We start from the raw sequence: 12,744 nt of genomic DNA on the forward strand, positions 1-12,744 counted from the left end.
ATATCGTCCAGTGGTTTAAAAAAATTTATCTGTTTTTTCTTGTTGTTTTCAGTGGTAGAGTTAGTTTGCCCTGGGGTACTACCTATTAGCTGAAAGCAGAAATCTTATACCAATCTTGATCCCTCCCTTTTATATTATATCTACCACTTAATATTATTGGAGGATGTTAGAAAACCAATAACTTTCTCAACAGGCTTTGATGTGACTATGTTGTTCTTTAGGACTATGGTGATTATACTTGTAATACTATAAGAGAAGTTGTATGATAATTGCTTATTCAGTTCTTTTTCAGGTTCCATGTGTGATGACATGAAGGTATTAATGCCTCTGCTTAAAGACAAATACCAGTGTAAAATAAACCTTAGTGGAAATAGGTGTCTAGTATTGAGGTTAGTGCTATAGCCAAGAATTTCATAAATCCTCACAAAATTTTAGGTTTTAGTGTTATAAGTCCTTTATAGTTATCATTACATCCTCAGTTTTAAGCCTCTTACTAAGTAATTATTTCTTTTTTTCAAAATATTCTGAGGTGAAAATTTTAACTTTTGGCAAGTTGTTTTCATCATCCTTTTCTCTTCTCGTCCGTGATAAATCAAAGTAAGATAATAAAAAGTCTGACTTTGGCAGTTTGTCATCTAAAGTCTATCTGGAAGCACAGCAGGCTATTTTCCCTTTTGTGTAATTTGATTTGCCTTTTTTCTCCTCCTAATTTTGAGCATCTGCTTTCTCATTGGAAAAGATGCCTATATGTGAGAACAAACACTTAAAATGTAGGTACAATAAAATAATGTATTTACAACATGAAAAGTACTAACTGTACTCTACTGTAGAATTCTGAAATAAGAAAAACTTCAGTAGTAATCAACTTAAAAAATATTGGTACTGTGCCAAATTCTATCATTTAAATTTGGCATGTCTCCTTAGTAGCTCTTCATATCTTTTAATACATAGTTTTAGAATGTTTACATTATATCTTTTTTTAAGTGAAAGAAAATATGTGTGCAGCCCCATATAGTATCTCAGTTATTGGGGTAAAGCTAAGAGGAAAAGGAATCATACTCTGAATTATTAGGTCATGATAACTTTATTTTTATAATAGAAGTTATTGCTTATTTTTATATTAAAAATAATAAATACTTACAGTGTGCAATTTGGAATATATTGGGAAGCACAAGGAAGCTAATAGTAATTACTTCCAGTTATATCTAGAAAGAAAAATCACCGTTGATATTTTTATGTATATCCTCATTTTAGCACACACATATATACATACAAGCATATACATACACATTATTTTTACCAATTTTTTTTAAATTTAAATTTTCTTGGGGACATTATGACATTCAATATTAAATTTTAAAATTAATTTAAGAATTTATAATAAAATAATTGCTTTTCCTATCCCTGCAATTAGCAAAGTAATAGAGAAGCTCAAAATTATTTCTTGCTAATATTCATATTAAGAATATTTCTATATTCTGTTTTTATTCAATCATTTATTTAACACTCATAATAAGTAGAGTGGCCATATGTCTTTGTACCTATCCAAACAGTCCCAAGTTATCCCTTTTTTATGGCTTAATTATAAAGAAAACTTCTTTCACTCTTAAAAGTAATAGGTTTGCATGAGAAATTCTATGGTTTTCTTAATTATTTGAAAAAATTGGGGCATATGGCCAGGCGCGGTGGCTCAAGCCTGTAATCCCAGCACTTTGGGAGGCCGAGACGGGCGGATCACGAGGTCAGGAGATCGAGACCATCCTGACTAACACAGTGAAACCCCGTCTCTACTAAAAATACAAAAAAAACTAGCCGGGCGAGGTGGCGGGCGCCTGTAGTCCCAGCTACTCGGGAGGCTGAGGCAGGAGAATGGCGTAAACCCGGGAGGCGGAGCTTGCAGTGAGCTGAGATCCGGCCACTGCACTCCAGCCTGGGTGACAGAGCGAGACTCCGTCTCAAAAAAAAAAAAAAGAAAAAAGAAAAAATTGGGGCATATGAAAGCAGAATAATGTGGCACGTAAGGTAATTCTGACATGAATTGTATCAGTCTTTAGAGACTATGGCCTATGGGAGATTAGAATTTACATTAATAACATATAAGGAGTAAAAAGGATCACAGGAGAGATACCGAAATTTCACCTACATTGCAATGTGAATTGTACAGGAACTTGACAAACATGTTGGAATTGTGAAGGAAACATATGCAAGATTCCATGAAGGCTAAGGATCCTTTAGGGAACCTAAACATTACCAAAGAAACAGAGGGAAGAAAAATAATAAGATATCATTTTGCAACCCTCAGTTTGGCAAAAATTAAGAAATAAAGAATCCTGATGAGACTTTTGTTTTGGGTAGAATGAAAGAGACTGTGGCCGAATAGCTCCCAAGAAGAATAATTGGAAAAACAATAGGAAAGACAAAGGTAATTTATTTACAGCAGGGAGCTACTGAAATGACGGAGATTAATGAAACTAAAATCTGAGAGAGAGGAGAACTGAAAACTGAGACAATTATCTGCAGCCGTGTTTCCATGGGGCAAACACTGATAGTGCAAATTTGCCAATTCAGGGCACTATCTGGAGGCTGAGTGTATTTGTTCATTCTCACACCACTATACAGAACTACCTGAGACTGGGTAATTTATGAAGAAAATAGGTCTAATTGACCCACAGTTTCACAGGCTTAACAGGAATCACAACTGGGAGGCCTCAGGAAACTTACAATCATGGCAGAAGGCGAAGGGAAACAAGCACGTCTTACCGTGGCAGAGCAGGAAAGCAAGTGAGTGAAGGGGGAAGTGCCACACACCTTCAAAGACTCAGATCTCGTGAGAGCACACTCACTATCACAAGAATATCAAGGGGGAAGGGGGAAGCCTGCTTCCATGATGCAATCGCCTCCCACGAGGCCCCTTCTCCAACACAGGGATTACAATTCGAGATGGGATTTGGGTGGGACAGAGAGCTAAACCATATCCCTGAGTTTCCAGGGTTGAGCCCAGCAGAGAATCAATGGAAGGAGCAGAGGAAACAGGAAATCTTTTAGTCACGAAGGACTGGGGTGAGGAAATGAAAGGCCAGAGAGGCTTCACTACAGGTCCAGCTTCTCCCTCAACACGGCAGATTTGTTGTCTGCCGTTGGGTGGGTCAGAAAGATTAAAAGATAAGCTGAATACATCTGACATACAGAATAGATTTCCATAGAGTTCTCCAGTGCTGAGAGACAGACTCATCGAGGAGAGAGCTCAAAAACACTTTCATAATCATGTGAAGCTAAAATGACAAAATTGAAGACTCAAAGTCATTCAAACACATGATCAAGGTTCCCTGTCGAGATATTTTTTCTAATTTTGAAGCTATCTGCAGCACACCAAAAAGCAGGTGATGGAGAGAAAGACCCACCAGATGAAGTGCAATAGTGCACAGCCAGGCTTTCTGTTGAAAGTCCTAAAGGGATATGCCCTATGGTAGACTGATTTTTATCAAAATTGCAAAATGACTGTGAGTCAGCTGAGTCACTGGTTGGATTATGTTAAGCAGTGTCCCTCTACTTCGCAGAGAAAATAGTAAAGCAAGATAGCACTTTCTAGGGCCTCAACATAATCTTATTTTATATGTTCACAGAGTCTCATCTGATATAAAATACTATTAGGCATACCAAGAGATAGGACCATATTTCTGGAAAACCTAGGGAAACAGACAGTAGAAGCAGACCCCCATGTGATACACTATTGGAGAATGTTAGAAAATCAAGTCAGGATTCTTAACATTGGTAAATAAAGGAAAAGAATCATCTATTTGCCTTGCATTTTCCGTTTGAACTCTATCTCAGAGGAACTAAATAGATGATGAGGGAAACTTCTTCTTTAGAAAGGAAATATAGTTGACAGATACAAAAAGGATGGTAGAATTGCATCACCACTTTGAAGTCTCATAATAAAATAATTTATCTACACTCTGATAATTAATGGCTGCTAAAACCACCAGAGGAAAGATTGATGGGATGTTTTTACAAAGTATGCATCAGGATGACAACATCTGATATCTTTGAAAATTGCCATAATAAAAAGTTAATTTTAAAAGTGTTTGAAAACCAAACAGAATGTCTAAAAACCTCATACACTAGTGTAAATTGTGCAAGAACTTTGCAGAGCAATTTGGCAATATATAAGAAAGATGAATGTGCATGCTCAACAAAGTACCAATTCTAGTTTTAAGTAAATATCATGGGAAAGAATCTCCCACGTTTGTGCAAGAAGACATACTTGACAATGGTTATTGCAGCATTGATAAAATAGCAGAATGTAGGAAACAAACTAAATGGTCATCAGTAGAAGAATGGATTATTTGTTAAAGTGTGGTATTTATTCAATTTAATTTAGGTGAGTGAACTAGAGCTATACATACCAACATAATACTGTGCAAAAAGGGAAATTGTTGGATGGAAATGTAGAGTAATGTCAAGTATATAAAATACAATATGCTAAACACTGTCATGCATTATTTACTGACACATATGAGTATACATGTTGTAAAAGCATTAAAATATGCCAAGTGACAATACATACCAATTTGTCTCTTTAAAAGGAGAAGATTCATATTTAGAATAATATACAGAGGGCTTCAAACATATCCTTAGTATTTTCAAAAGAAAGAAGATTTTAATAAGGCAAAATGTTAATATTTGGCAAATCTATGGTAGTAACTAAATACTGAATGTAACTAATAACTGAATGTTATTAAATCCTTCTCTGTAGTCTCTTACTAGTTTATGAATCTTAATATTAAAAATTTTGAAATGAAGCAATATTTTACACCTATATGGAAAAACTGCATTGTGCATATAAGAGTTTTGACATACGTGCATGTGTTAAAAGGAAGGGTGGAAAAAAATTTCCGTTTTCAGAGAGCCTGCACACATACTCAGAGCTCCATTCTCCATTCCTATGAACAAATGCTGAAAAACAAATATTAAAATTCAGAAAATAGGCAAAAATGCAGTTGGCTTTTGAGAGCAATCAGAGGCACAAATTATGTATTTATCTATAAAAACAACATAAAATAGACTGTACCCTGCTAAAATGGTCTTGAGTGGTGGCTGTCATTCTTTATGATTACTTTGGACAGCTGCTGCATTATTATTTCCATGGTGAGCTTTCTATATTTTTGAGACTGACCATCTGGAATTGTATAGACCATTTTATCTCTGCTAAAAAGTAGATTAACCTCCAAACTTCCATAAACATGCAACTTCATAGACAGCTAACCTGACTGTGTGCCTCACCTGTTCCTGACAAATCCATTCAAAGTCACTGTTGCCCAAATAAAAAAGTCTGGAAGAGAGAGAAAATAAAGTCTAGTTTATTTTCTACCAGAAGTTATTGACATTCTTAAGTAAGGAAAGTGGTTAAAGTCAACGAGTAAAGTGAAGGGAAGTTTGAGATCCTATGAAATAAGTCTAAGCTAAATACACACTGATATTTAAAATATCTGGGTCTTTTGTCTGTGTCTTTATTTTTCCATTCTTCAAAATAAGGGTATTAATAGCAATGGCTTATGGCTTAGGCTGGAATAGCATTTTGCTATTTGAAAGCATTTTCACAATACCTTTTCAACAATCCTTCTTTAAGGGTGAAAAAATTGAGTCTGAAAGAAGTGATCATACAATTGGAAAGTGCCAGGCCTCCTGACTCAATGTCCAGAGATCTCATTGCTAACATCATACTGAGTAAAATTTATTTGTAACAAATTCTGACTTCATTTAAAAAATAAATATTTACATAGAAAGTGGGGAAGAATGGGTGACCTGATGTAAATAAAATAACATATTAAAGCAAAGTCATACAGAGTTAAGTATCTCTCAAAGACAGATAGGTTGTTATATCAAGGAAGATTATTTGGACAATGGAAATACATGGGTAAAGCTATGCAGAATCCATCAGTGTATGATAAGCAGTGACTTTACAAAAGGAAGAAATAAAAGGAAAAAGGAATGGGAAGAGGAGGGGAGGAGAAGGAAAGGGAGAGGAGGGAGGGAGGGAGGGAAAGAGAGGAAGGAAGGAAGAAAAGAAAAAAGGAAGGAAAGAGAGAAGGGAAGAGAAAGAGAGAGAGATCTTTGCACTTTAAGAATAAATTGAAGAGGATTCTTTCTAACTAAACTACTTCTGGGGTTTCTTTAAATCCACAACTTCTGCCAAAAGATTCAAGCACAGATTTGGGACTTATATTTGACAAGCCCCCATATGCTACATTTTACCTCCAAGCTTTTACTCTGGCTTGCTGAATCTGTGGTTGGTTGAATATGTGGTTTTACAATTACTAAAAATACCCTGAAGTCAACCTCTTTCTCTCAGTTTTTATGCAGTTGATAAAATGGCCACTCTGGCCTCAGATTTTACATGGCTTGGCCTGTAACCTTTAATAAAACACTCCTTTCATAAAAGCAAGGTCTGTACGCAGGGCCATTTATATTTCACTGCAATGCAAAGTGAAAGTCAGAGACCAAAAAAAAAAAAAAAAAAAGGGATCATAAAGGAGATGCTTTATTGTTGTTTTTTTTTCAAATCTCTCCATCAATAGTTAATTAGGGTGTCTTTGGGATTACTCAGAGTTACTGTGTGAAGCTTGGCTATCAATATGCCTGAAAGCCTCAAAGGAACCACAGAACTGTCTCCTAACTGCAGGAGTAGTTTAAAGAGGGAATGTAAGTCACAGAGGCCACAGAGCTTCCTGTCCAGTACCCGGGAGACACAGAAGTACAGATGCAGCCCGGGTACACCACACTGTGCAACTGTGCTACGGTCAGTACATCAAGTCTCTAAGTTGTCAAGGCGTATTGACCCGACCCCTTGTTTTTATCATTAGACATCCCCAGCAGGCAGGACCAGCTGCATTATTTGCAGGGCCCAGTGCAAAATGAAAACACGGAGCCCCTGATTCAAAAAGCAGGGGAAGTGTTAACGGTACTGCATTATAAAGCCATAGCTTCTCTTGATTTGTCATGGTGTTTTGTATTTTCCATTTAGTGCTGTGTTCCCTTGTGTGGGGCAAATGAAGTCCCACCAGACACGGCTGCCCCCATTTTGTGACTGCACGTGCATGGCCCACAGGCTGCCAGGTTCCCCTCCAGCCAGTTACCGGGCAGAGGCCATAGGGAAGTTGAACCAGTTCCCTTTCTTTCTCATATGCCTCTTGCCTCAGTCCATATTAGACAGGCGACTCCCAAGGGTATTGCAATAACAGTGCAGAGACATCTAAGGTATCTGGATAAAGGATGGGCAAGAGGCTTGCCACTGCGTGTTGCCTACCAAAAGTGTAGTGGCACTGCCAGTCCAGGGAGGAGAGAACCACTGCCATTCATTGTCTTGAGATAGTGCAGGGCACATACATCAGACCCTGATCTCGTCAGGACTTGTGCCCAACCCCTTGTCAGTGGTGGGCAATGGAAATATATGGGTAAAGCTATGCTGAATCCATCAGTGTGTGACAGAAAGGAAAAGAAAAAGGAATGGGAAGAGGAGGGAAGGAGAGGGAAAGGGAGGGAAGGTGAGGGAGGGAGGGAAAGTGGCAGTGATTTCTAGGCAGGAACAGGTAGTGGGAGGCTGGACAGGGCTGAGACCCAGGGGACAAGAGTCCAAAAAGCCCATAGCCTGTCCAGAAAGGCAGGGAGGCTGCAAGATGGGGGCCATGTGTAAACTGAGGCTCCCAGCGCATGCTCTATTTTCCCATTGACCATCACTTACAAAACACAAATTAAAAGATAACATTATTATGAATTTCAAGAGGATGATCACAGAGCACTAAACATCAAGTGCAGGGCTCTTTAGAGGGAGGGATTGTGTTTGTCTGTCTGTGCTGGTTACAGGCCCGTGAAGCTGGTCCTGCCAGGGCCCCAGTTCCCAGTGCCAATTGAATAGACCATGTACAGACATTCCTCAAAAGTAGAATTAATTAGAGGGTCAAGAGCATGCAAACAAGGCAACGCCTGATGCTTTGAGTGTATTTTCTATCTTCTTTCATGAGAAATAAAGTTGTTTGAATATTATTTTACATATTACTTCCCACTAACTTCATTTATATATTCAGACATACCTTTACTCCTGATCATCTCCTTGCTAACATTTTCATTGTTTCAATGATCTTTGTGATTTCAAGTGGGCATCTTGAATGTCAGGGGCATATTACCTTGACAAGTTTGATAGCAAGCAGTGTCTCTTTTCCTAAGTTTCTTAAATGAATGGATTATTGCAGTAATAATGAAGTTACAGCAAGGTGTCTCAAATTCTTATTTTTGGATGAGGATTTCAAATTACTGTGGGTAGATCATGCACCTTTAAATGATTTCGTGAATGGTCCAAACTTGATGGAATCGTACATATGGATTAATTTTGTTGCTTCTCTGTTACATTCATTGTGCTTTGGAAAATCTTTTCCTGACTTACACATTCAGATCAAATCCCTTGCTCTCAGGTAGTGAACATCTGTTCCAGAGTATTCTTTTTTAAAAGTTAAAACTCACAGCTCTTCTTCCCAGCACGTGTCATGACTCAGCCTGAAAGACTTGGAATGGGAAGGGGCATGGTCTCCTCCTGCAATGCCTCCTCCTCCTCTTTCTTCCGAGTTTTCACTCTTCTGTCTACTTTGATGGGAAAAAGAGATAGAAGAGAAGGAAAAGGTCTTTGACTTGCCAGGAGCCACTGTGGTCCTCTTCCAGGTTACCCTGGACAGTTGTTATCAGGATCTTCTGGGTAGAGGGTCAGATGTTGACTCATAGAGAGCACTGATGAGTTTGAGGAGCCCTATAGGGAACTGCATCACTGCAGAGTCCCCTGACATGAGAGATTTCTCTCCAGTTGAACCAGCCTCATCCATACCACCTGTAGCATGTGCTGATAGTTCACCCTAAGCATCTTGTCCCTGAAATTATTTTCTATGACAGGCAGCCCACTTATGTGGCATGACAGCCAGACAGCTTTATCCCACCACCTTCTGCAGTGCTAGCTGACTTACGGGAAAAGCACTTATCCTTATTCCAAAAAATGATGGAAAGACCAACTACCCATGGCTGCCCATCAGCCTTGTCATGTTTAGCCAGTTCTCTTCTCCATCTGCCAAAGGGGCACAGAGGACAGATTATCCTAGGTACTGTATAGGGAGACATCCAATTAGGGAATGAGATGATATTCTTCCCTTGTACAGATTCTTCCAGTCTCAACAGGTGGGTCTCTTGCTGCTCCCCATCTCTCTACCATTGGACACCTTCTGTCTTGTGAATGCCAAGAGATAAATGTGACTTTATATGAAGTGACAGCAATGCATTCATGATGCCATAATATGCAGGAAAATTAAGAGTGCAATTAAGTCACAGTGTCAGACAAACTCTTGCACTTCCTTTAAGAAGGGTAGAGGGCGGGAAGAATCAGCCTACATCAAAGTGAGTATAGGTGAAGTCCACTGCCACCAGGGATAAAGAAAGGTGTCAACAGTGGAGGGAAAGAGCCAACCTAGGATAGACACACACACAGAGAGCAAAAAAAACATCTACCACTTGGAAAGAGATGCACCCCACTGACATGGCTTTAAGAAATAGCCTGGCAATAAGAAACAGCCAGGCAGAGCAGAGACCATACAGGAAATGGAGGTGGAGGCAATACAGAGCAAGGCTCAGGGCCAGGCACTGCCTGAGTGGTGGACTTGCCATATCTGTACACATGTATAACCCCCTCGCTCACTGGGTGTCTTTTTCTTTTCAATCTTCAGGAAGAGGCAGCCAGAATTCTCGCCCACCAGCCAATGTCCGTCGGCACATGTGCAGCTTTGAAAACCCCCACACTGCAGTGAATGTGTAAGAGAAGCTGCATGGAAAATCTAGTGTTTTGCCCCTTGCTTTCTCTCTCCTGGGTTTTTCCACTTTCTAACATGGAAACAGATGTGATGCATGCCATCAGAATGAAGAATTCATTTACGTGCCATGGTTTGCACGACTGCCTTAAATTTATTGTCCATCGTTCTTAAAAGGACACTGTCAAGTTGTTCATTTAGTCTTTTTGCTTTTTTATGTTTTGATGCACTATTTTTTTTTTCTGATTCTGGAGATTCACTTTTGTTTGTGACTCCCACTCACAAGCTCGAAAGTGAATTTTCCCCCTTCAGAAATTTGTCAGCTTCTCCTTGGCAAACAGAGCTCTTTCTTTTCTTTTCTTTTTTTGCCTTTTTGCGGTTGCACAAATGTTTGAAATGATGCTGTCTGCACTAAAGTAAAAGTCATAGCTTGAATTTATGGAAGAGTTCTATCATGTCAGTTTGCGGGGGTGAGTGCCAACATGAGCCTCTGCTGGGTGCCTCCCACGCCCTGGGGAGCACAAAACAAAAGTTTTGTGTGTCCCACAGAAAGTACACTTTACAAAAAGGAAAAGCAGTCATTTTCCTAACATTATGAGTGATTTTTATCAGATTTCCTCGTCTGATAAAAACGATGCATGTTTGGTCTCATTTTTGACCTTTAGATCTTGACAGTGTCTTTTTAAGTTAACAAAAGAACATAGACCATGTTCAGTTCGTTGTGCACGGAGTCTGTGGTCATTTTCAGCTGTTCCTTTACAGCCCTTCAAACTCCTGGGAGAGTCAAAGGTACACATTCCTGCAGCAGGAGGGAGTCCACTGATGAGGTGCCTGTGGCTTGAATAGCTCTTCAGATGAGAAGAGCCCGATTTGTTCAAATGTCTGCTACTGAACCTGGCCATGGAGGCTGGTGAATAGGGCCATAACATCTCTTCCCTTCACTCAGTGGAGTGCACTGGGAAGTCTGTTGTCTGCCTTTCTGCTTTTCCTCATACAAGCCCAAATAGAAAGAGTGTGGTCTCCACCAAATCATATTGATTCTTAGAGGAACAAATAAGGTAGTCCTGCTGGTGTTCCAGGTAGTAACTGAGAGGCGTCTGTACATCTAGGCCAGAGCCACTCTACTGTGGCTGGATGAATTCTCTGTAATTCTCCCAAGCTCAGAAGGCACTGAGTGTTTCTTGCATCATGGGGTGAGTCTAACCAAGGACACAGCAAGGAGATTCTAATTGTGAGAGCTGCTGGCTGCCTGTCAAAAAGGATTGATGGGAATGGGTAGATGTGCTTGTCTTATCATGACAGCAGGGCCAGAGAGAGAGGAGAGTTGACTGACATTTTGTGACTAAAAGGTGAGTGCCTAAAAGCAAAAGTAAAAGCTGAATGTGGTACCTCCCTGGTGGTGACAGAAAATAAAGTAACAATCAGCAAAGCTAACAGACTGGCCATTAAGAACTTTCAGAATAGGATCTATTCAAACACTCCTTCTTCAGACCATAAAGGATTAGGAAGAGATAAGTAGGTTTAAATCTGTGCACCATAGACTAAACTAAGACTGGATATTTTTAGCCATGGTTGTTCCTGTTAAATTTTTTTTTTTTAAAGATATGTTCTTCTGTGACCTTCAGTTCCCACTGTTTTTGTGAATAGGCAAGGCAAAGAGATTAGTGATGACGGAAATAAAGCTGCCTACTGGACCATTATGATCTGTCTAGATCTATCCTACTCCTGAGAAATAATCCCAACAGAGCAATGCAGCTGTAATTTTTATCGCAGTTAGAAAATTGGCGAATTTTCCAGTTGCAGGAAATATGGCAGTTGCATTTCTTTGTTGGGAAATCAGCAAATTGGAAAATTTACCAGTTTTCCCATTTCCCAGGGTAAATTGTGAGAACTCCAGGTAGAGCCGAGGAGCATCAAAATCTCTTACTATTAAGAGATTGTTTCTGGTAGCACAAAGCATAGAAGAAATAATAATGTTTGATCTGAAGTTCCTTTAAAGGGAGCATAATTTACATTCATCTATACTTCCTGAAGAAATATAATCATATTTGTTATACCTCTGCTACAGCAATGCCATGGTACCAACATATTGTCTTAAATAGACTTTGGTACAAGAATTTCTTAGATCAGCCGGTAATCATGATTACATTGGACCAAAGACCATTCAAAATGTACTTGGAAAAATTTTAGTATCCATCAGAATTCTATTCTTTAATATGAAATTAATTGAGCAATTTTCTCGGAAGAGTGGAGCCTCTACCCAAAGTTTATGGTGCCTTCCATACTTTACTGAATTTGATTAGGTAATTTTATCTCTGAATGTCTTTTTCTTTATTGATCAAATGAAGAAAGCACAGGTCTTAATAAAGGCAAACTGATTTTCTTTGTATTGTATTTTATCTGGTGTCATATAACTTGAGGATGTAGGATGTAATTGATCTAAACATCCTAAAAGAAGAACTGCATATTTAGACTTTGTGATATTCTCTAATTTCAGCAAGCCAATGGCTTTCTGACTAGCTTAAGATGAAGGTAGAATTAAAGGGGAAAAGGCTAAGCTTCACAATACTATTTAAGATGTAATATCAACAGAAACTACCACGTTCTCATATAATTAGAAAGCACACTCAGAGATTCTCTACCTTACAGCCAGTGATGAGTCAAAAAGATGAGAAATTGTAATTATGTTCAGATAGGCCCCCAAGTTTGAGAATACATTCTAAATATGCAGATTTTTCTGGAAGGCTTTCAAGAAGTGGAGCTGGAGTCAGTGGGAGTCCTTTGTATTGATGACAAACTTGGGGTTGCCTGAGAAAACAGCAGTCTGATTCAACTGGTGTCAAATAGTTCTTAGGCCTGAGATTCTACAAGACCTACTTCTGAAGCTGCACTGGGGTACCAGAGG

The 12,744-nt window shown here is 39.0% G+C and overlaps 1 protein-coding gene across 6 annotated transcripts in view; it reads left to right on the top strand.

Moving 5' to 3' along the window:
* Window positions 1-12,744, top strand: part of GRM1 (glutamate metabotropic receptor 1) — a 427,593-nt gene that overhangs the window by 406,528 nt on the left and 8,321 nt on the right. For 2 of the 6 annotated variants that reach the window (XM_074037205.1, XM_045391391.3), the window contains one exon: window positions 9,759-9,843. The exons of the other annotated variants lie outside the window; for them this stretch is intronic. In XM_074037205.1, coding sequence (XP_073893306.1) covers window positions 9,759-9,819 — 61 coding nt within the window. In that variant the 3' untranslated portion in view covers window positions 9,820-9,843. The remainder of the gene's footprint in view (window positions 1-9,758; window positions 9,844-12,744) is intronic. 6 annotated transcript variants of the gene reach the window in all.

The sequence above is a fragment of the Macaca fascicularis genome, chromosome 4 (genome assembly GCF_037993035.2).
Source record: "Macaca fascicularis isolate 582-1 chromosome 4, T2T-MFA8v1.1".
In the NCBI taxonomy this organism is placed as follows: domain Eukaryota; kingdom Metazoa; phylum Chordata; class Mammalia; order Primates; family Cercopithecidae; genus Macaca; species Macaca fascicularis.